Source organism: Callorhinus ursinus, unplaced genomic scaffold (assembly GCF_003265705.2).
Source record: "Callorhinus ursinus isolate GAN/ISIS: 27379988/994484 unplaced genomic scaffold, GSC_fseal_2.0 scaffold59, whole genome shotgun sequence".
NCBI classification, from domain to species: Eukaryota; Metazoa; Chordata; class Mammalia; order Carnivora; family Otariidae; genus Callorhinus; species Callorhinus ursinus.
In genome coordinates, this window is record NW_027397121.1 from 6,874,922 (window position 1) to 6,897,953 (window position 23,032).

General features: G+C 52.8%; 2 protein-coding genes across 5 annotated transcripts in view; one reads left to right on the plus strand and one right to left on the minus strand.

Moving 5' to 3' along the window:
* The first annotated feature begins 2,944 nt into the window (after nucleotides 1–2,944).
* On the plus strand, nucleotides 2,945–17,800 carry UQCC2 (ubiquinol-cytochrome c reductase complex assembly factor 2). 2 transcript variants are annotated; one of them, XM_025862533.2, is made up of 5 exons: nucleotides 2,945–3,130; nucleotides 13,280–13,354; nucleotides 14,231–14,327; nucleotides 16,786–16,925; nucleotides 17,251–17,800. In XM_025862533.2, exons 1-4 carry the CDS (start codon nucleotides 2,993–2,995, stop codon nucleotides 16,911–16,913), a joined length of 438 nt encoding a protein of 145 aa, XP_025718318.1. In that variant the 5' UTR covers nucleotides 2,945–2,992; the 3' UTR covers nucleotides 16,914–16,925; nucleotides 17,251–17,800. The 2 variants fall into 2 exon arrangements, with proteins under 2 accessions (XP_025718318.1, XP_025718320.1); XM_025862535.2 differs by having other exon boundaries at nucleotides 2,949–3,130; nucleotides 14,231–14,300.
* Nucleotides 17,801–17,955: 155 nt separating this feature from the next.
* The window catches only part of ITPR3 (inositol 1,4,5-trisphosphate receptor type 3), a 66,237-nt gene continuing 61,160 nt past the window's right edge, over nucleotides 17,956–23,032 (minus strand). For all 3 annotated transcript variants that reach the window (XM_073884957.1, XM_025862530.2, XM_025862529.2), the window contains 6 exons: nucleotides 22,923–23,027; nucleotides 22,709–22,836; nucleotides 21,687–21,852; nucleotides 20,890–21,050; nucleotides 19,539–19,700; nucleotides 17,956–18,857 (listed from right to left, as the gene is read on the minus strand). In XM_073884957.1, coding sequence (XP_073741058.1) covers nucleotides 18,789–18,857; nucleotides 19,539–19,700; nucleotides 20,890–21,050; nucleotides 21,687–21,852; nucleotides 22,709–22,836; nucleotides 22,923–23,027 — 791 coding nt within the window. In that variant the 3' untranslated portion in view covers nucleotides 17,956–18,788. The remainder of the gene's footprint in view (nucleotides 18,858–19,538; nucleotides 19,701–20,889; nucleotides 21,051–21,686; nucleotides 21,853–22,708; nucleotides 22,837–22,922; nucleotides 23,028–23,032) is intronic.

The following is a 23,032-nucleotide window of genomic DNA, read 5'->3' on the forward strand; positions in this document are numbered from 1 at the left end:
GATGGGGAGTGGAGCGGGGACAGCGTGGGCTCTGGAGTCAGTCAGCTGGGGTTCAAGTCCAGGTTCCGCCACTTTCCAGCTAGTGACCTTGGCAAGTTCTCATCCTCTCTGTACCTGAGTCTCCACCTCTGTAAAATGGGGATAATAGCAGTACTTATCTCTGAGAGCCATTAGGAGCACTAAATGAGTCACTATTGTATAAGGCATTTAGACCAGTGCCTGACACAGAGCAAACAGTCAGTTAGGTGTTACTTTATCATTAGGATTCCCATTTTAAGATGAAGAACTGAAGCTCAGAGAGATTAAATAACCCACCCAAGGTAGGCTGCTCTGAGGACTTCTGGTGGTCCCCCTGCCGGGAAGCCACTCTTGCCCCTTGTGTGACTCAGGTCGCTCTCCTACACAGGCCTCCTCGACACCACCCAGACCCACCCCTGCCCCAATTGCTGCGGACCCAGCACCCTGCCTTGAATCTCTCCCTAGCACTTACTATATCTGAAATTATCTTGTTCACTTACTACACGACTTAATATATATAAAGCACTATTATTAGCATCATCGTATGTCTATTCGGTTGTTGTCCGTCTCCACTCAATTAAATGTAAAACCCACAGGATCAGGGCCCTCGCCTGTCGTGTCCACCACCGGGAAGGAGCTCAGGGCTGCTTCGTGGGTGTGTGACCTCTGAGGTCACACAGAGCCCTGCACTCCAAAGAGCCTCATACTTGGTTTAATGCTCTGCTGTTACTGTCTTGAAATTCCTTTTTTTTTTCAAAGATTTTATTTGAGAAAGAGAGAGCACTCAAGCAAGCACGAGTCGGGGGGAGGGGCAGAGGGAGAGGGAGAAGCAGACTCCCCACTGATCAGAGAAGCCGACGTGGGGCGCTATCCCAGGACGCTGAGATCATGACCTGAGCTGAAGGCAGGTGCTTGACCGAGCAACCGGGCCATCCAGGCGCCCCTGTCTTGAAATTCTTAATATTTTAACAAGGAACTTTCTATTTGACCTTGCACTGGGCCTCCACAAATTACACAGATAGTCCTAAATGAATGAATGAATGAATAAATGAAAGAGCAAGCCCACGTTACAACCCAGGTCTGTAAGACTCCAAGCCTCACTACTGAACCACCAAACCAAACAAGCCTCCAGTGGGGGTAAGAGAGGTGGGCAAGGCAGCCTGAACGAGGGACAACCACAACCCACCTAGAAGACGTTGTGCTGGGGAAGGGAGAGCCTTAGGAGACACTGGTTTGAGTTCTCTGGATGTCTAGTTGTTCTTCTCAACCTCTCACTCCACTTGTGCCTCAAGTGGGGTGAAAACCATTTGCTGCCACCTCATGCTACTACTCCTCTCACTGAAGACAGAGGGACCTCAGTCCCTGCGTCCTAGGAACACTGTCAGCCAGCCAGGTGCTCGCGAAAGCCACAGCTGCGGTCAGGCCTCGGGCAGAATGACAAGGCCTCTAGGCACCCAGCACAGCCCTAGGCGCCTGGGACTTGACAGTAAACAGATACAATCCTTGACCTTTAGGCCTCATGGCAGCCATCAAAACGATGTGGCTATAAATACAGCTGATGAGGAGGACAGAGCTGGGAGGTACTGTTGGACTGGGAACAAGATGGGGGTGCCCCTGAAAGCCTCATTTTCCACTCCTCCTGAGCTCTCCTAACCTCAGGTAGGCACTCCCTGAACTCACTTACCTCAAGTGGACACCGCACACCCCAGGTCCCCAGAGGTTCTCATTCAATAGGTCTCTTAAGGCCTTCAGAACAGTTCAAAGCTGTTCCTTGTTAAAACCACCCATTGATCTTTCCTCAGATTAAACCCCTCCCTCCTCTTCTCTCTCCCATTCCTGCCCCAGGCCTGGCTCTTGTGGCTCAGGAACATTGCATTCCCACTTATCCAAATCCTAACCATCCTTCAAGGTCCAGCCCAAATGCCATCTCCTTCAGAAGCCATCTCTGATCTTTCTCCCCTTATTCCCCTGAACAGCTAGAAGTAGTATTTCTTTCTCCAAACTCCCCAGCATTCTCTAACATTTCAATTAAAGCCCCTGTCACTTTGAACTTGTGTTCGGGTTGTGTATCCACTACTCAACCGTCTACTCCTTGAAGGCAACAGTCTCCCGGATTTACCTTTACAAAGTAGGCTACTTTGGGAGGGAGAAGGAAGAGGCTTAGGGGAAGCTGGGTGTTGTATGCAAGGGATGGTCCTGGCTAAATGCAGGACCGTGAAGACAAGAGCCCGGCTCAGCAAAGGCAGGCTGAGGATTTCTTAAGGAAACTGGTGGGGGTATCTTGAAAAGAAAAATTATGACAGTCCACATGATGCTGCAGCTGGAGATGTATAAGAAAAGACTTGGTAAAACAAGTTTCCCAGGCTGAATCAACCCAGCTGACTTTGCTCAAGCTGGGAAATCTGTGCCGCCCAGGGACACGTGCCCCGTTTGGGGAGGGGAGCTCTGAAGGGATACAAACAGGGGCTGGGGAGAGAGCAACAAGAGCTAAAGAGCACTACCAAGTGGTAGTGGCAAGGACAGGGGCTGTGAAAGGAGAGAAGGGGAGGCGAACAACCTGCGCGCGCGTGCTATGTGATTAAATTCATACACATCTTCATCGAATAACCACCTGAATTTACATGCAAATGTATTCGTTTATGCAAATTAGCAGAGGTCTCCGAGGAAGTCTGCTAGTGTGGAGCTTGTGCAGTCATTGAAGAGAAGCAAACCTGTCCCTCGAGTACTCCGCGTCTGACTGGCCCCTGGGAGCTGGGTCCGGTCCAGGAGGAGGACACCGAATTAACCTCGCTCGCAGAGACAGGAGAGCAGCGCCCCTACCTGGAGAGCGCCGGGCCGCCCGCGAACTCGCGCACGCTCATTCCTCCCTCCCTCCCCCCCCACCACCTCCCCGGGAAGCTGGAGAGCCTAAGTGCGCAAGCGCCGTCTGTCGCGCCGACTCCTCCCTCAAGGGCGCGGACAAACGGGGCCCAAAATGGCGGCCAGCCGCTACCGGCGTTTCCTTAAGCTGTGTGAGGAATGGCCAGTGGACGAGACCAAACGGGGCCGGGACTTGGGCGCTTACCTGCGGCAGCGGGTGGCACAGGCCTTTCGGGAGGGAGAGAACACCCAGGTGACCGGATTGTGGGGTCCGCCTGCAGCGGGGTGGCGGTTGGGGCGAGGGGCGGAAAGGACGAGGCACGGGTGGGGCCCACGAGCGGGCGAGCCGTGGGGTCCACGCATGCGCGAGCCTTGCCTCCCTGGCCGCACGTGCGCGCGGACCCTCCTGTACCCCCACCCCTCCCGGAACTGCAGAGAACGACGACCCCAACTTCGCCTTAGTGCTCTCATCTGGCTGCACTTTGGAATTACTGAAGAAACTTTTTGAAAAAATCTAGGTGTCCGGAACCATTCAGCCTTAATTGAATCAGAACCTCTGGGGTTGGGGCCTTGGCCTCGGTATTTTGTAACTTTCACCAGACGATTGTAGGTGCAGCCGGGGTTGAGACGCACAGCAGTCGTAGATGGTGACAGTCTCAGGCTTATAGCTTCCCTGACACGGTGCTGTTACCTCGCAGTGACTGAGCTGAACCTCAAGGACCTCTGCAGGGCCCCAGCTAAGCCTTTGCTACCTGGGCCCCTGTAAGCCCGTGCAGCAGGTTTGGGACCTCAACCCCTGCCCCTGTGTGAGTAGTAGACCTACGTTCTTGCTTTCCTCCAGGTTGGTGCTAGGGCGGCTCTGGGACTCATTCATACACGGCATATATTCAATGAGCACCCACCATGTGCTGGGAACTGTGCTAGGTGCTGGGGAGACAGTAGTGAATTAGACAGCGGAAGTCCTGTCCACCTGAAGTTGAAGTTTACATTCTGGTCTGGGACACAGTAAGCAAGTAGACGTATGTAAGATAGTCCAGATCAGTCCTGTGCTGGATGTAAAATAGTAGCATGATACAAGGGTAATACTAGTTCTGAGAAGGCCTGGCTCAGGAGGTGACACATAGACGAGACATAAGGGAAGAAGATGAGCTGACTGTATACTTGGTGGGAAGGGCATTCCAGGCAGAGGTCCTACACAGGAAACAGATTGGCGTGTTGGGGAACAGAAAGGAAGCCAGAGTGGCTGAAGGGGAGTGAGTGAGATGGAGTTTGCTAAGAGTTGAGGTCAGAGGACGACAAGGGCCAGGTGCAGTAGGGTCTTACAGGCTCTGGTTGGGAGTTGGATTTTATCATAAGGCCAGCAAGAAGCCATTGGGGAATTTGTGAAGACTGACGTGACCTAATTTATTTGTCTTATTTATTTTGATTTTATTTACTTATTTGACAGAGCGAGGGAGAGACAGTGAGAGAGGGAACACAAGCAGGGAGAGTGGGAGAGGGGAGAAGCAGGCTTTTGCTGAGCAGGGAGCCCAGCGCGGGCCTCGATCCCAGGACCCTGGGATGATGGATGACCTCAGCCAAAGGCAGACGCTTAACGACTGAGCCACCCAGGCACCCCCAATTTATTTGTTTTAAAAGATCATTCTGATTGCATGTGGTGAATGGATTATAGGGGCGAGGATAGGAACAAGGAGGCTGGAGAAAAGGCTACTCTGGCAAGAAATAATGGTGGTTTGGATGAGGGAGGCAGCACAGGAGACGGAGTGGCTAGATTCGGGTTGCACTGTGAAGGTTGCTTCAACGGGACTTGCTAATATAGTGGATGTGACGTAAAGGGAAAAAAAGAAACCAATGAGAACACCTAGATTTTTTTGGCCTGAGCAACTGGGTGGGAGGAGGTGCCGTTTACTGAGATGGGAAAGACTAGATGAGGAGCAGGTGGGGTGTGGGAAGAACATCTTGAGTTCAGTGTTAGACGTGTTAAATTTGAGATGCCAAGTGGACTTACCTCCAAGTGGAAATGTCAAGTAGGCAGTGAGATATTTGAGCCTGGGGCTCAGGCAAGAGGTCAGAGATAGGAAATGTGATACATAAACACACAACCTGAAGAAATGACTTTTGCCAGACTTGGCCATGACCCTGTCAGAGCAGGAACATATTTTTTTTTGCAACTTAGCCCAACAAAGAGCCAAGCCAGCCCACCTAATGGAGCAAGAACATGCCCAGGGGTGTCCTGGAAACCAGATTTCAGATGGGGTGGCGGGCATGGATGAAGTGTCTGGCTCGGGGCTTGGGGGATGCAGGGGCTGGGGTGCTACACGTACGCACCTTTTACAGTGGTCTTCACTGGTCCAGCATACCAAGATCTCGAAGGCAGGAATTGCATCTAGTCCCAACTCTACAAACTCCATAGACTTTTCTAGGGCTCTGCTCCCTACGTATTTTTAGTGTGAGCCTCCTGAGAATAGAGAGGGTGCCATTTATTTTCTCCCCCCAGTGTCTAGCATAGTTCTTGGCACATAAAGGACAACCAGTAAATGTCTGGATGAAGCGATTAAATGATCGGTTATGACTCATGAGACAAAAATCATTTGAATACAGTTGCAGGTGCGGCAGAAGTAGGTGGCAAGAAGTAGCGAAGAGTGAGAAGGAATATTTCTGTGTCCTGAGTGGTGAGAATTTGAGAGCTTGCAGTGTGGGGGGAACCTTAGGAACTCCAGAAGAGGGACATAGCCTTGTCCTTACTGTCAAGAAACTTAACAGTCGGGTAGACGTGCAGTTTAGTCTACTGAAATTCAGGTGGTGAAAGCAGCCAGCGAGGAGGCTGACAGAGGCTGGAGCCTTGGGGAGGTGAGAGAGTGTGACATTCGCCTACTTGGCTTAGCGTAAGAGGGCCCAGAAAAGGAGGGTATAGCTTTCTCTTTTGGAGTTGTCATCCTTTGTCGTCACCTGGGGAGATAGTTCTAATCAGTCGAAGGCCCGCACAGATTTGAGTCGTGGTTTTAGATGCAAGTCATGGCTCTGATGATGGTTCTGGAGCCGCTGATGAATGCATCCCTGGTAGAGTGAACCAGTATATCATGGTGGCAGCAGGCACATTACTCAGGACCACTGTCATGGTGCCTCATCCTGATGGCACCTGAGAATGCCCCTGGGCTTAGTAAATCTTGGTGATAATTTTTAGAGGGAGCATCCCCTTGCTAGAATTGAGAACAGCACTGTGAGTCACTCCCACTGACACCCTGGATCATGGATCATTTATAAACCTTGAGAAAGAAAGGTGGTTCCGGTAGACTCTTCATTAAGCCGGCAGCAGGCAGCGAGCATTAGACCCAGTTGGGTGATGGGTGGGGAGCTCCCCCTTGGTTACGTCAGTGGCCAGAAAGACCCGACTAGACGGAGAGGCAGTTCGGCTCCACAGCCTCCTTGTTCCTGTAGAGGAGAGAGGCAGGCAGTCTTGGCCTCTTGACCTCCTGGATCTTAACAATAACACTGAACAGTGCTCCGGCACGCTTTTGCATGCATACTCTCATTTAGTTTAGTCCTTAAGCGCAGCTGAGGAAGGTGGCCATCACTTACTCCCACTTTACAGATGAGGAAACAGAAACCTAAAACAACTTACTTGGGGTCCCCTGGGGAGTCAGTGGTAAGACAAGTAAGCAACAGGCCCAGCCGTCCTGGTCCTGATCTGGCGTTGCCTCCTTGGTGCCTCATCTCTCCTCAGCTGCCATTTCTTCCACGTTCTTTCTTGCTAAAAAGGCCTCTTGTTCCATGAACATCAAGCCACCCCTTTTCCCTCTTGCCCTGCTCAAACGAGTGACAGTTTTGCCAAAGAAGTAAATGTGTGTTTACCCACCTGCTTTTCTTTGCCCCAGCCATGACCCCCTAGTACAGATCGGAAGAAAGATGACCCTCAGGTGGGATACCAGTGCAGAAGGGCCGTACTCACTAGAAAGCAAATCAGGCATTCAGACTTCGAGGCGGAGTACAGAAACCTCCGCCTCCACTGATTCCACTTCAGATTGCCCTTTGGGGAGTCTCATGGTCCACCCAGAACCCACCAAGAGGGAGGTGATGGTGGGAAGCAGGAGCACACTTACCACCTCTTCTACCCTCCATCCTTTTGTGCAGTTTTTTGCAAGTTAATGGTTATGGGTTTTGCCCCCGCTGAATACAGTCTCTTCAAGAAAACACATCTCCTGCAGCACCAAGAGCTTAATAAAAGAATCACATCATGGGGGAAGGTGGCAAAACAACTCTAATTGTTGACTTAAGTACAGGGAAAGGGGCCAGTCCTTCTATTGAGTTCTCTAGGTGCACGAGCAGCTTCCTGAAGGATCCCTGACTGCACACCGGCACCTACTAATCTAGCACAGTCACAGCTCTGAGGAGCAGCCTGGAAACGCGGCCACCCAGGAAGGGGCTCACCCACCAGTGAGTTCTTGCATTATACCCGGGTTTAAATTCTCTCAGCCTCGTTTGGAAAAAGTTGAACTGCATCTTGGGTTTGCAGTAATGTAAATGATAATTTCCAGTTCTCAGGGGAGAATGTAAGGGTTGTATATAATTCTGTTTTCTCGGTCATCTGGCGGAGCCCCGGTCTTTAGGCTTCCTCACTGTGGCAGGGAGCCACACTGCCTGGCCTGTGCTGATTGCGGGGACACCACCTCAGCGGTGCCCACCACCATATGCGGGCCCCTAGAAGGCCAGTTTCTGAGGCACGGCCTAAGGACAGATTATGCTATTTTTAGCTATAATATTGAACCCGCTGCGAAACAGGAGTTCTGAGGAGAATCATCTCTGAGAGGGAATCTTTTTTCTTTTTTCTTTTTTCTCGTCTCCCAGTTCCAGGCGGACCTAGAGCGAGTTAAGGTAGTGTTTAGACCACGGGATGGCAGCTTTCTGTGCTTGGTTAAAGACTGAAGTGCTCATCCTGCTAGAGCGATAAATTATGGACCACTTTCAGTGGGTCTTCACTTTACTCGGAGCCCTGTGGGTCTGCCTGTTGCCTCCTGGATGAGTGGCAGGCAGGTGTGTGACCGCCCTCCGATCCTTGGTGCCAGCCTGCTTTGCCTCTCACCGCACCGCAGCACGTGCCCTGGCCCCTCATTGCCTCCCAAATTGGCCATAATTAAGTGGTTCTTAACCTTTGAGAATCTAGTGCACTGTGGACACCACCCCGCAGACACACATGGCTTGCCAAGATTTGCTGCCTTCCCAGGCCCTTGAAGCACTCCTCGGCTCAGCTTAAGACCCTGCTTTGCCTAGAACATCCTTGTCCCCTGCTTTTTCATGCATGCTTGCAGCTACTCTGATCCCCATTCTACCCAGGCCCAGCTCCTTGCGGCCGAACTCCCGCAGTGCGGGACTCTGGCTCCCCCTCTCTGTGAACTGTCACTGCAGTGAAACTCAAGACCCCTGCCACGTCTGCCCTGTCAGCCAGGCCGGGTGACCCACTCCCACCCCTGATTTCCTGTAATCTGGCACTCAGTTACACACTGCCCCGGGGCCGTGTTTGATTTTTAATACGCGCCTGTCTTGTCCCCTCGGCTTGATTACCATTTTCTCCAAGGCCGAGGCTGGGTCTTTATGTCCCCTCACAGCCCACTCACAGAGCACTCTGCATAGTAGGTGCTCAAGAAATAGATTTGCAATAGAATTGAAGGGAACAGGCTCCCGTAACGGAATGAACTCATTTCAGAAGTTCATTACCAAGCATGAAAACCTTTTCTCATAGATCCTCCTGGACCGAATCCAGCTCTACCTTAATTAGCAAAGCAATTTGCAACACCCTTCCCCAAAAGTGCTTATGCGTCCCCTTGTGTCCCTTTGTGTGACTAGAATCAGGGCCGCTGTGTGTACCAATTGCAGTCACCACCCAAAATTCAATTTTGAAAATCAAAATCAGTGCCTGCGGCACTGATGTAGATTTGTATGTTTAAAAGTTTAATATGGTAAAGAGAAATTTACTGACGACTGAGCAGGGGAAATGCAAAAGGAGCAAAAATAGGGCCATAAAGGACACTATGTCAGTTGAACATCTATTTTATTCACATTTAGGGAGCAGAGCTGAATTTTTCATAATGTCCTACTGCTGCCTTTTTCAAACCCAGAGCTGCTGTTAGTCCTAAAATGCCTGTAATCTCATTAGGTGTGAATGCAAAATCAGGTAATTTAAAGCTTGTGTATAAGAATATTTCTAAAAGTGCACAGTACGTTTCATCAGGAAAACTGTATTTTTCCAAATTCAGACACATTTGTGCTGGAATCTGTGAATAAAGTATAGGATATAGGAGTGTGGCAAGGCTTCTGGAATCAGACAGATTTTTTTTTTAAGGTTTTATTTATTTATTTGACAGAGATAGAGAGAGCACAAGTAGGCAGAGAGGCAGGCTCTCTGCCGAGCAGGGAGCCCGATGCGGGACTCGATCCCAGTACCCTGGGATCATGACCTGAGCTGAAGGCAGCTGCCCAACCAACTGAGCCACCCAGGCGCCCCAGACAGATACTTCTATTGATAATCCTTTTAAGTGGTAAGTAAGACTTTTTTCCTTGCGGAGCTTAGGTTGGATGTGCCCCGGGGACCCAGAATTGGCCGGGACTGCTTCTGCCCTTCGGCAGTCACAACTGGCTAGAAGTTGGCATGCCTGCTTCTCATCACCTCCTCCGAGCTGCTCTTACAGCCTCATACACACACCTTCTGGCCTCAAATAAGAAGTTGGGTGACAAGTTCATTTTTGGGGGATTGGTTCTTGTTAGGTGTTTGGTTCCTTCTCGGATTGTTAGTGGAGCACCGGGCATTATGTAAAATATCTAGGAGGCTGTGTCATTAATACTGGAGGAATTTTAAGAGGTTGAGGGAGCTCGGATGATCCCATTGTTTTTGCATTCAGACCCTATGCTCTTTGCCCTCCTGGGGGCAGTGCTCTGCAAGGTGACCCCGGCCTCGCTCTGGGCCCATCCTCTGCCCTGCTGCCCCTGCAGAGACGGTAAAGACAGGAAGAAAGAGGACTATACCTCGAGGGTAGAGTAGGAGGTGGCTGAGTAGCCCCATGGCAAAGTCTCACTGTTAGAGAAGTCGGAGGAGAGGCAGGAGGGGAACCCGCGTGGGCAAGATTTCCAAGGGCGAGGACCAGGTCAGATTGGGGGTTTGGTCAGGAAGCGCCGTTGTCGGTGACCTTCAGCAGCGGTGGGAGCCCAGGAGAGCTGTGAGGAGGGCATGAACGCCGTTGCTAAGGGCTCAGTTGGGAAGGTGGCCGGATGGTGGGAGGAGGGGAAGGTCCAGATGAGCGGCCATCGGGCAAAGAGGTGCCGCAGATGAGTGCTCACTGGGCGGAGACCAGGGGTCAGTGTCTCGTCCCCGCCGAGCTGACCGTGGGGTGCCTGGTGGCCACTTGGAGCCAACAGCGTCAGAGGCGGTGGCATGGTCAGGTGGGGCGATCCTGTCCGCCTCCGATACTTCCATCCCTGGCCACACCCCGGCAGTCACACGGGCAACACTGATCCACTCAGAATGCCCTCGCTCGCTGCCTCTTCCCCGGCATGTGCTTTAGCTGGCCCTGTGCCTGGAGAGCCCCCACTTCCTTCTGGTAGCCGCTGCTCGTCCTCAGCCATGGCCCTCCGGCCGGCCGGTCTCCCCGGCCAGGGTCCACGGCAGCCCTCGTTGTGCTGTCGCCAGGATTACCCATCTCGGGGGTTGTCCTGAACACTCTGCTCTTTTCTCTTGTAGTTTGTGAGGTGGAGGCCTGCGTTTCCTGCTACAACTGTTCACTACCAATAATACTAAGAAAAGCAAATCACTCACATTGATCAGTGTTCCAGGCCCCAACTTCAGAGCAATGTCGGCATTACCTCATTTTTCCTCACACCGCCCTCAGAAATAGGGACTATTATTATCTTTTCTTTTTAAAAGAAAGGTTAAGTTGGCGGGTACGCTTCAAAAATGTCAGTGCTTGAAAGACAAAGAAAGGCCAGGGAACTGTCCCAGCTGAAAGGAGAAAGCTACACGACAGATAAATGCCGTAAGTGATCCCAGGCCAAAAGGATTTTTTTTTTTTAATATAAGGATTATAACTGAGACAATTGACAGAATTGGAATATGGATGATGAACTAGATAAAAGTGTTGCATCAATGTCAGGTGTCCTGAATTTGATCACTGAACCATGGTTATATAAGAGAATGCCCTTATTCTTAGGAAACATACTGAAATATTAAGGCATGAAGGAGCATCACGCTCCAACTTACTCTCAAATGGATCAGAAGGAAAATATGTATATATAGAGAGAGTGATAAAGCAAATGTGGCAAATTTTTTCTAAAGTGTGGGGGACAGGGGGAGATTGCATGATTTGCCCAGCATCCCGTGTCTGATAAGTGAAGGAGCCAGGATTCCGAGCCAGGCAGTGTGACTCCGTCGCTCTCCACAGCCACAGACACCTGCTCACACACAGGGCCAAGCACACTGCAGGTTCTTGGTGCGTGACTTTTTTTTAAAAGGTTTTATTTATTTATTTGAGAGACAGAGAGAGAACAAGTAGGGGAAGGGGCAGAGGGAGAAGCAGGCTTCCCACTGAGCAGGAAGCCCAATGCGGAGCTTGATCCCAGGACCCCGGGATCGTGACCTGAGCTGAAGGCAGATTCTTCACCAACTGAGCCACTCTGGCGCCCCTCACCCCTTGGTGTGTGATTTTTAAATTTGTAAGTGAACCCATCCACACAAGAATGAAGACCGCAAGCAAAAGATGAAATAGACGATTTTCTTTTGATAATCGACATAATATTTAAAACTTGGTGCTGGTGTTATTCTGTTTCCTTTTGTGTCTCTTAGCCTCTGTTCTCCTACCTTCCATGTTGGCTCGTGGTTATGCATGCTCCGCTGAAGCCATAATGTTGGAAATGCTTTCCTCCGAAGCGCATGCTGCAGAATTCAGTTCCAGCTGGACTTCCCCACCCGCCCCTAGAATGCTACCCTACAGGGGTCAGAACCCAGTCCTGGTCTTACATTTTTCCATCCCTTCTTTCTGTTCAGCCCTCAGTGCCAGTCCACCCAAGTAATGCCTTTGATTATTATTCAGCGAACACTGGCTACCTCCTCAGCCCAGAATCCTCTCTCTTCTGATGTGGCTACCTGAGCATTCTCGTGATGAGTGGCCTGAACGCAGGGACAGATCAAGTAAGACTACATGACGGGTCGTATTTTTTTTGTTGGCTGTGAAGTGGGGATCTCATTTGACACGCACAGAGGCAGAAGCAGAGCTGCCTTATTAAAACACTTAACTACTGATTTATTTATGCTTTGCCTCCTTCGAGAAAGGATTTAAGTTGGAAAAATCCATCATCTGAATTCTGGGGAAAACATAAAAGAAAGTTTTTTTTCTGGAGAGCTTTCAGAATTCTTGACAGAATCATGCAAGGAACCGTAGACAAATGATAGCAAGAGCAGAAGGAAGGCATAACTAAAAAGAGGGATGAACGAGGACAAACCACCTCGCATCTGCATGTGTCCAACTTTCCAACAGTTTCCAGCAAGGACACCAGGGTGTGTCTTGATTTCCACCCCCTCTATTCGCAAGACCTCAGTGTTCAAGCCCTGTCCTTTCTAGCAGGACTTAATTGGACTCTTCCCTTTGGATTCTCCCCAAGTCAACCATCTCATCTTAAACCACTGCCTTCTTCATGTTGCTTTCCTTGTGAAATTGTAACTGCTCACCACAGATGAAAGCTCAGCCAATTTATTTTTTGCCTTTCATAAAAGAGTATTTAATACATTTCATATTGAAGGTTTAACTCAAAAGCTCTTGTTCTTTCTCCCACCCAGGCTCTTCCCTGCATATTCAGGCCCTCGGCCAGACTGGTCTGGTCTGAAACATAGACAGCGTCCATGCCTCCTCCTGCTCGCACCGTACCCTGACCGAGAAGGCCTCTCCACTCTCCCTTCTGCTCCCCAGCTCCTGCGCATCCTTCAGCACCCAGCTTAGGCTCACTTGCGCCGTATGCTGAGCACGGGAATCCCCCCTCCCCAGTTTCTTGCAGCCCACCCTGCCCTGAGGTTCACCCCTCTGATACTATATTTTCATTGTGGTGGCTTCCACTGCAGCTGGTGTGGTGGTCCACAAGTCACAGATGCTCAGCAAATGTTTGTTTGCCAGTTGATTGATGGAGTTTTTCTGCAGGTTGAGGAGTTAATGAGGTGGAACCATTACAGAAAGGTGATTTCTAGTAGCTTTCTAATAACTGGAGCTGTAGGCCAAGTTTGCTTCCCACGGAGTGGAGAGGCTAGTGCTAAGCTGCAGGCTGCTTCATTTGGATGCCTTGTGTAAGTGGGGTCCTTCCTGGTGGTACAGACAGGCATGGGAGACGGGGCTTGTTTGCTTACTTCCTTGGGGGGTTCTTTGTTTTTCAGATTGCAGAGCCTGAGGCCTGTGATCAGATGTATGAGAGCCTAGCACGACTCCATTCAAACTATTACAAACACAAGGTGAGTGGGCCAGTCTTTTTTATATCCCCAGCCCTTCGACTGGAAATGACCAATGAGAGTGAGTGAAAATCTGATTATACAGTGCTTTGTAAAGAATTGTGGTTTTGCTACTTTCAAATGTAACCAGTAATTTCAACCAAGCCAACAAAGGCTCCTGGTAGAGGCTTTTAGGTCACCTAAATAAAAGCTATTTATGATTTTGAATAAAAGCCATGTGTTTTATAGACCAGTGTGTGCTCGGAGTGTGTCTGACAACTCTTGGGCCTTACATGTATTTTCCCATCTACTCTGATGGAGCTGGCATTTCCCCACACTCTGGTGATAAAGATGGGTGCTTTGGGAAAGTCCTGCCAGACAAAGTTGGGCTTTTCCTCAGCCCTGATGTGATTACTGTCAAATTCCATTTAGTGTGGTTTTCCCCAAGTTTGAACAATGTGTTCAATGTGTTCAGTAACTCCAGAGATACAGCCAAATGCCTAGCCTACAGGGAAAAGGGATTTCTTCTAAATCCTCGCAACCCAAAGTGGGGTCCCTGAGCAGCTGAGCGGGCATCCCCCTGGGAGCTGGTTAGAAATGCAGAATGGGGGAGGGGGGCACACCCAGACCTCCTGAATCACACAGCCTACTTTTTGGGAGTATTCCTGGGTCCCGTCAAGCAAGGCCAAGTCTTTGGCCTCTAGGTGGCACTGCTCTTCTAGCCGGGCCTCTGGCTTGAAGAGGCGCCCCCCCCCCCCCCCCCCCCCCCCCGCCCCGCCCCGCAACTGGTGAACTGTGCGGGGAGAGCAAGGCTTCTCCAGGATCGTCAGGTGTCTGATGTTATGCTGCAGAACTAATCCCTCCCCATCCTCTCTTGTCCTCTCTGCCCCGTGTGACCAGTACCCTCGCCCCAGAGACACGAGCTTCAGTGGCCTGTCCGTGGAAGAATACAAGCTGATCCTGTCCACAGGTATTGACAGCCCAGCTGCCCTTTCCGGTCAGTTTGCAAATGATTCTTTGAGTTTGAGCAGCCAAGGGGAATTGTCTGGTAACACCGCTCTGCTTGATGGAAAGTCTTGTGGAATAGCCCAGAGGAAATTCTGAAGCTTCGGGGCTCATGCTTTTTGGCCGTAGAATATGGAGAAAGTCAAAGGCATTATTTAAAAAAAGAAAATCCATCTTTAGAGCTTTTAAATTCAAGGCTGGGCAGCAGGGAACAGGGGAATACATATTTGCCAAATGGAAGTAGTTGAAATCAGGATGGAAGGAAAATAATTTTATTTTTATGGTCCTAAGGGGGCTTTATAAACAATGAGGGTTTTAAATAAAACAAAAAGCCATTCAATAAACTTGTATGGGGATATCCATCGAAGAGTTATCTGACCCAGGGGACATGGTTTGTGGGTTAGATATCGGTTTAACTAGGTACGTTTGGGAGTTGTTGATGGACCTCAATTAACAGGAAAGGAAATACCCTGCCTAGCTGTCCCCTGCCTACTTCCCCATCTCCATTGTCACCAAAGGGGGAGTTGGGGGTACTGGCAAGGGGAGCCTGGGTTGAAGTAGGCAAGTTCTGGAAAATTACTATTTTTATTGCCAAGGATACCGTATACAACAATAGGCTAACCTTTTCTGCAAGGGCATGGCCCTGAAACATTCGCCTTCTGGTACTCTAGAAATTTCTTTTTCCTATTCCTCTGGCAGCCTTTCAGCAACTAAGTTTTGGAGATTTGGAATCCAGAGAATTCTTACCTTCTGAACAGATTAAAACCTGGTGGTGTCACCGCTATTGTATGTCAACTCTGAACCTATTTTTGTTACAGTACTCTGGAAAACTGGGGTAACGATATTTTGGCGAGGCAGAATTACTTTATCAACAGTTTTTAAAAATATGTATCGAAATGTATTCCCCTGTCCCTAGGCCCATGCAATTACCAGCATTGATGTACCGTGTCACTCTGAGGGCCCCAGAGGGTTTGAGCAATGTTTGAACTTGAAATTAGAATGGAAATACGTTCCAGGGGCCCAGCTTCCACCCTCTTTGTTAGCCCCTGGACACCTCTGCGAGTTGCGGGGGGCGGTGTGTGTGACAGACTGCAGCAAAGCACGGGGAGTTGGAAGACTTCCCACAACTGGCCTGTGGCTGTAGCTTGTTCTGGCCAGGAGTTCAGCTCTGGGAAATTTGCTGAAAATTTGTTTTCACAATAAGCCTTGTGTTTTTGTTGCCACTCTATGGCACAAGCTTACGGACTGTTTCCTCTGACAAGGCAAGAATACACACCTTACAGTGTTTGAGGGCCTGGCGAGTCTGACATGTGGCCAAGGTCTGGGGCCCAAGTGTGTTCCCCTGGGCTTGGGGTCATAGGAGACTCTGAAGGAGGCCTCGTGCCTTGCAAGTGGGCGGGGACCCCTCAGCATCCCACTTTGTGGCCCACAAGAAAACCTAGACTTCTGGAAAGGTTTCAGGGTGGGATGTTGGGCTCATGGCTGAAGTAGAGTGTGTGTCCTCATTTAGTCGAGCCCACTGACGATAAATAGAAGTTGCCTTTTTGTTCAGAAAAGCTCTTCTTTTTCTCTAGAAGTTTTGTTAACCAAGGAAAATCTAGGCTATGAAATTTAAACAATACTATGTGAAAATCTAAATTTAAAATACGATAAAATTAGGCAGCATAGAACTCTAGCCCTGGAGAGCCTTTGGACCGGTGGTTCTCCACGCGGAGTGGGGGTGGGGGGGGGACTGCCACATTGCCCTGTGACAACGTCTGGAGACATGTTTAGATGTCACAGCTAGGAGCCGGGTAGGAGGGCTGCTACTGACATCTAGTGGGTAGAGGCCAAGTTGCTGCTAAACATCCTACAGTGAGCAGGTCAGCCTCACAACAAGGATTATCTGGCCCAAGGTGTCAATAGTGCCCAGACTGAGAACGCTGGGTTTGGTTCCTGTGGGGCGTGCGCATGTGTGCGCGTGTGTTCTTGAACAAGGGCCCCACTGGCTCTCACCAGCCGACCCCCTGCTGCCTTCATAGCTACGAAGGTGGCTTTTCTTGAGTGCCGGCCGGGTGCCAAGCAGATTCTTCTATTATTTCCTTTAGTCCACAACTTTGGAGGCAGGCGTTTTGATCTCCACCTTACAGATGAGGAACCTGAGGCTAACAGAGTTAAATCATTTGTTTCCCAGTGAGGAGATTGGTAGGGATCCCAGGTCCCACCGCCGTAAGGCACAGGGTGCTGAGCGTGGGGCCTGCTGCACAGGTGCTCCCTCCACGCGAGCAGTTATTTTTCTGCAAGTGCATCTGATTTGCTCATCAGAAGTTGGGGCCACGCTTCCCTCTCTCAGGCCCACACTGTGTAAAAGTCAAGGTGTGCTCGGATGGCAAAAGCCTGTGGGGCCAATTTACATAGTCAAATTGCCGACTTCAGTCTGTTTATTTATTTATTGTCCTCCCCTCTCGCAGACACCTTGGAAGAGTTTAAGGAAATGAATAAAGGCATGTGGAAGAAGCTGCAGGAGAAGTTTGCCCCCAGGAATCCCGAGGAGAAGCAGAAGGCCTGGGCTCGGTCCTTATCTCGCCCGCGCACCTAAGAGTGGAGTCTTGTACGTTGCCATCGTAAATAAAACCGCCCTGATTTCCCCATCCTCACGGTTTGGGAATCTCCTCTAGCCTTCGCAAAAAGGAAGCCCTTGCTTCTCTAAAGGAAGCTTCTGCCTGAGAAAGGGTGCCATCGAGCGTCCACCCCGCCCACCAGTCAGGGTGGGGAAGTGTCCAGAGGAGAGGAAATGCGGGTCTCCATCTGGAGCTGGGAAGGGAAGGTGACGGGGCCTCTGGGCAAGGTGCTTCCTGCATAGCCACAGGAGCCCCACCTGCCAGTGGGGGTCTGGCTGGCTCCTGGCAAGATTCTGAGGCTCCCTTTTGTTGTAGGAGCTCCTGGGGGAGAGCCAAAAATAGCGGTAAATATTGAAGAAGGCATCCTGTTGCAAACAGAGCAGCAGGAGGTGGTGTGGCGGAGAGATGAGAAGAGACTGCTTGGCCCTCATTCCCACTGACTCAGAAGGACGGAGCCCAGTCCTCTGCCCCTGACCTTGCAGAAAACCCGTGTTCCAGGTTGGCTTAAGGGCCTGAGTAGAGCTACGGACGGGCCTTGGCCAGGCGGGGCCTCGGGTTGCAGTCGGCTTCAGCATGCTGCGCGGGTTCTGTGGGAGGTCACGGGACGAAAGCCCCCTGGCCAGGGCCACACACAGGGTCGCCTTCTTATTCCCTGGAACCTTAGCTCTTTTGTAAATGTTCATGTTCCCCACTTGAGCTTTCTTCCAGCAAGCACAGAACCGAGAGAAGGGGTAGGTAGGGCAGGGGCTGACGGCACCCCTTGTGGGGAAGAAGCGAATGTGAGCTCTTAACCTCATCTGTACCTGGACTCCTCAGTATGTGTTGAAGTACATACAATAAAACAGAAACCACTTCTGTCCAGGCACTGCTGTGAGATGGGACGCACTCGGCCATCTACCAAGAGCCCGAAGCAAGGCCGGGCTGGTGGGCAAGGGCTCGAATTCTGTCCCCCATCCGTGTGCCACAGGAACCCCCACAGCCCCTGGGGAGCATAGGAAACAGCATTCCTTTCTCACGGACTAGAGTTCTATTAATTTATTTAAGGCAATTAACATATTAGTTCTCAGGCCAAAGGATTTGTAAAATGTTACACCAAGAGATAAAACAAGCAGTCAAAAACCAGCCACTCGAACACACCCGGGCCCTGTCATCTGGGCCAGCGACTGTTGTCAGCAGGCCTGCTAGGAAGGGGCAGGTCCCAGGAGCAAGGCTCTTTGTCCTCGGGTCACAGTCTCCCTGGGGCCGAGCCAGAGGGGTGGCCTGGACAGTGAGGTCTCCGTGCTGTCCACAGCAGATCCAAGGCCCGGCGGCGGAGGGGGCGCCGTGCAGCCATGGCCAGGGCTGGGCACGGCACCCTTGAATAAGTTAAGTAACAGAGCACTAAAATCACTAGTAACAACAGCATTACTGCACCTTCCCCGGGCGCGGGCGGAGGCCAAATTGTAGTGCTTAGAAGAGAGAGGCGACCCCACTCCTAACGACCCGCAAGGAGGAACACAGAGGAATGTCAGTTACTGCTGTGGACAGTACTACTGCTGAAGGACAAAGCAATTGTCCTTCAAGATGACGTTTCCTCCTCTAAGGCATTAAGGTAAGCTGAGTCCCAGTGACTTTCTGAGTCCTCGATAACGGCTCTAGGCGGGACTGTCAGCTCTGTGGGTCCCCATGCCACGCTGGCCAGAACCTGGGACGGCTCCGGGGTGTCCGGCAGAGTGGGGGCTGGAGGCCAAGCGGGCCCCTGGCCTAGAGAGGCTGGCGGGCTGGCTGGGCCACCTGACCCACGGGAAGGGGCAGCCTTCCAGTCACAGCTGTCCGTGGTGACCATCCCCTGTTGGGGCCTCCAGTGGCTCTCCTCAGCGGCTCATGCAGTTCTGGACATCGACAAAGCCCAGGCGTTGCCTGCGTTTCCGCTGCTCTGTCATCTAGGATTAAATGGGGGCCCACACGTCCGGTCAGGCCGCCCGGCACCCTCCCTCCGTGGGCACTGGGGAGGGGCTGGTGCCCGCCCCCGGCCCCCTGCCCCATGGGCCCAGCTGCTGTTTAGCGCTGGCAGCAGGCCAAGGCCCCCCAGGGTGCATTGAGGATGTCAGCCCCAAACCCTTGTCCTCGATTAGTGCGTCACAAAAACCCCTGATGCGGTGCAGCTGGGGAACCACCCCACCTAAAAGAGGGGCTGCCTAACCTCATTTGGCCACTGCCAGATGGCAGAGGAGGATGCTCTGGGCAACAGGGGGCCTTGAGAAGTGGAAGGATGCCTTGACCTCCCCTAACACCACTGAACCCCTCAGCCTCCCTAGCAGCTGCTGGGGGGGGGAGCGAGGGGGAGGACCCCTCACACCTCTACCAAGGGTCCACTTGGCCCTGTCTTTCGGGGGGCTCACAGACAGGGGCTGCCAACCTCTGTCTAGCTTTCCATGGCAGGGGGAGAGTGTCTCCGGAACCTGTCTTCCACCCCAGACCCAAGAAGGAAAGGAAGGAGCATGAAGGCCCCAGCACCCTCCCCCACTCCCCTGTGGCAGGCTGGGCTGTGACCTCTAGTGACGGTCTGAAGCTGCCCAGTACGGGACCCCAAGGGTGAGGCCAGGATAGGCCTGGGTACACACCTGCTCCTTGAGCTCATTGAGCTGGGCAGTGAGGTGGGACACCAGCTTCATGGTGGAGTTGAGCTTGTCCTGAAGAATCCGGATCTCATTCTGCTCCCCTTCCCCTTCGTTGCTCACTAGGGACATGGCTCTCATCCGGGGGAACCAATCCAGGTTCTTGTTCTGAAAAAGATCCCCGGCGGGATGAGCAAGCTGGGGCCCAGCCTAGGAAGGCCTCATTTAGAAAAGCAGTAAAGGATGGGGAGCCTGCTGTCACAGCCTGGACAGATTACTCCCCAAGGATGTGTCAGGGAAAATCTGAACCGACTGGGGTCCTCCTGGAGCGAGAGGGCGGGCAGTGAACCCTCGGCAGGGCGTCAAGAGGCCAGTGCCCTGGGACAGGCTAACTTCCGTTAGACGGCCTTAAGTCTCACTGATACCAGCACCATCTGTTTACTGTCCTGACACCCTGCGAGAGGTGGAGGGCCTCTGCACCAGACCCTGAAGCTCCTTCCTTCCTTCCTTCTGCCCCGCCCCACACACCCCGCACCCCAGGAAGATGCGAGTCAGACACATGGCGCGCTGGGGGAGGGGAGGCTCTGCTGAGGACGGCTGGGAGCTGATGTGTGTCTGAGAGGCAAGGCCACGTTGCCCGGGACGGGGGCGGGGGGGATCGGGAGGGGGCCACCAGGTTTCTAGCTCCTTGTCACAAGCTGTGAGTTCTCAGACCAACAGATAAACCTGTACTCAAAGATCAGTTCAAATTATAGACTTAAGAAACCAATAGAACTCCCCCTCCCCCCCCCCCACTAAATAGGTCTTTCCTTTATCCTGCAATTTATCCGTTGTGCAGTAATCTGAAGATGCACTACATTTGATGGAACGGATGGGCTTCTTTTTCCCGAAACACTACAAGACCTTTTTTTTTTATTACTCTTCACTGTCTTCACTCCCTTCACACTACAGAAATTGGACAGATTAACTCTGATTCCTCCTAAGTCTGACAGTTGCAAGCTTTTCCAGGCCCCCTCTCAGCCTGGGCCATCCAAAGCTTTGGGAAGCTGCCCTTCCTCTTGCCGAGCTGGACAAGGCTCCCTCCGAATGGTCCACTGAGCAGCCACCAGGGGCAGCGTCTGCCCTGCTCTCCCGATTCCTCAGTGTCGTGCGCCCGCAGGCCCCGGGGACACCACGCACGTCCTTGGCTTTTCCTGACAACAGAGCCCACGCAGAAGAGCTCAGAGGCCCCTCCGCAGCTCGGGCAGCTGGCAGGGCTCCGGTGAGGCCGCCCTTTCCACAGGTGTCCACGGGTGTCCCCAGCTGTCCCCTGCTGTCCCTCCCCAGCAGCCGCGGCCGCTCCTCCCTGGGGCCACACCTTGATCATCTGGGCCACGTAGCTCTCGGGCCCCGTGTAGTCCGTCTTGTTTTTCACACGGACCAGCACAATGAAGTACAGGTAGTTCCACATGTTGTGTTCGAACTTGATGTGCTCCTCAAAGGACACTGTCTTGTTATCAAACTTGTCTCTCTCCAGACCTGCGGGTGCGGGGGGTGAGGACGAAACCGTCAGCCTCCCAGAGCCACCGTGGGGCCACCTGGCCGAGCAGACACGGCCTCTCAGTGCAGTGGGGGCATCTGGTCTCAGGCTGATGGGCCTGGTGAACACGTGTGACAGCCCACCCTGGCCCATTTAGGTCAGTTCTATTTAAGGCGCCCCGCCCCTTGGCCGTGGAGGCCCCGGCTGCCCGAGCTGCAGCCCTGCGCCACGGAGGCTGGGGACCGGCAGCTGGGGACCGCGGCAGCAGCCGGCCTTCCGAGCCCGGGGGAAGCAGGAATCGTTGAGAAGGGTTTTGTCCCGCAGGTGCTGCCTGCTGCTTAGCCTGTGGCGAGGGGACTAGCACCTCATACCGGGAGTGGGAAGAGCTCTGGACGGAGACCGAGAGTTTGGTCTCTCTCCTGTAAACCGAGAGGGTTTGGAGGAATGGTTCTGAGGCTCTTCCCCACTCCCTTCTATTACCCCAAGCTCAGGCAGAGTCCTGTTCTCCCCAAGTGTAGGATGAGCAAACAGCCACGGAGCCGTCAGCCCCAGGGGCCACGGGGACCAGGGAAGGGCCAAATGGCAGCTGCCCCGGCCCCGCCTCGGCCCCTGAGGGCCAAGAATGGTGGCCTCACCGCAGATGAAGCATGTGGTCTTGAGAATCTCTTCCTTCTTCTGCTTCTCGCTGCGCAGGTCGGCAAAGGTGTCGATGATCACCCCAAAGATGAGGTTCAGCACGATGATGATGACAATGAAGAAGAACAGGAGGTCGTAGACCACACGGGCTGGGAAGAGAGACTCCTGCAGGGGTGAGGCAGGGGTGGTGAGGCAGGGAGGCTGGGCCCAGTTCACCCAGGCAGGCCAGACTCAGGCAGGGGTCAGGGCCGTGATTGAGGAGGCCTGGCCCTCAGCACAGGGGAAGGACGGCGTCTGGCTCCTAGGGCCCTGAGGGCGGCAAAGCCGACCCAGCCTCACTCCCGGCAGGGCAGGCCCTGACTGGGGGTGAGGAAAAGAGCGGACTCAGGACACCAGCTGGGCCTGAGCCCTGTGGGAGGAGTTTGGCGTGGGGCACTAAAGCTGCAGGTGGAGGCTTGTCTCTGCCCGACTTTTGGTTGGGGGCACAGCCAGCTCTGCACTCCTCTGCCCTGCCCTGGGGATGCCGGGCCTCACACATCCTAGAAACTTTGGCCAGGAAGCGGCTCCTCGCCCCCATGTGACTGAGAACAGACCGACTACTGGGAACGCCTGGCTGCCTGAGTCAAATCCCGAGGCCTCCTCGTGGAGCCGACTCAGCTTCCGCACCCTGCGCACCCTTACTGTGGGCGAGGGCTCTGCCTCCCAGATGAAGCCGGTGTAGCCGGGGATCCGCCCAACGTCTGACTCACGCCTTCCCTAGCCTGGACAAAGCTTGGTTGCCAAAGTCTTTCCTTAGAGCAACTTAGGGTGAGCTGGTGGGGATGTGTGAGCGGAGTGTGGTGGGAAACTCAACAACCACATGACTGCGCGTTGACTTGTGGGAGAGCAGGGGAAGGGGGTGCAGAGTGGGGGCTTGCGACACTGAAGACTGGGTGGGGGGGGCGGGCAAGCCGCTCTGCCAGGCGGGACCTCACAGTGGCTGACTCGGCCAGGGCCGGGGAGCGAGGCAGGCGATGCTCACGTCTTTGGAGGGCTTGCGGAGAATGTCGCCCACGCCACCACCGTTGCGCAGCCCGTGGTTCATGACAGTGACAATGCACATCAGCAGAGTGTCACAGGCCCGCTCCGTGCTCTCCAGTTCTTCGTTCCCTACACGCAGAGTGTGTGCTCAGACCCAGGCCAGGCCCCTGCCTCCACGCCCCCTCCCCCAGGCCCCCGAGACACACTGCCCTCACCTTCCAGGACCTCAGGCACCGACACCCCTGAGACACAATTCAGCTTGTCCCCACTGCACGTGCCCACAAATGTGGCAGCTCCATGTGGCATCCCCAGGGGGCTGGCTAGA

Bases quoted from the DNA above. Each gene is read 5' to 3' on its own strand.
- UQCC2 (XM_025862533.2), top strand. From the start codon at position 2,993: ATGGCGGCCAGCCGCTACCGGCGTTTCCTTAAGCTGTGTGAGGAATGG. The intron at 3,131-13,279 runs GTGACCGGATTG...TTTGTTTTTCAG, and splicing joins GGGAGGGAGAGAACACCCAG to ATTGCAGAGCCTGAGGCCTG. The intron at 14,328-16,785 runs GTCAGTTTGCAA...CCCCTCTCGCAG, and splicing joins CAGCCCAGCTGCCCTTTCCG to ACACCTTGGAAGAGTTTAAG.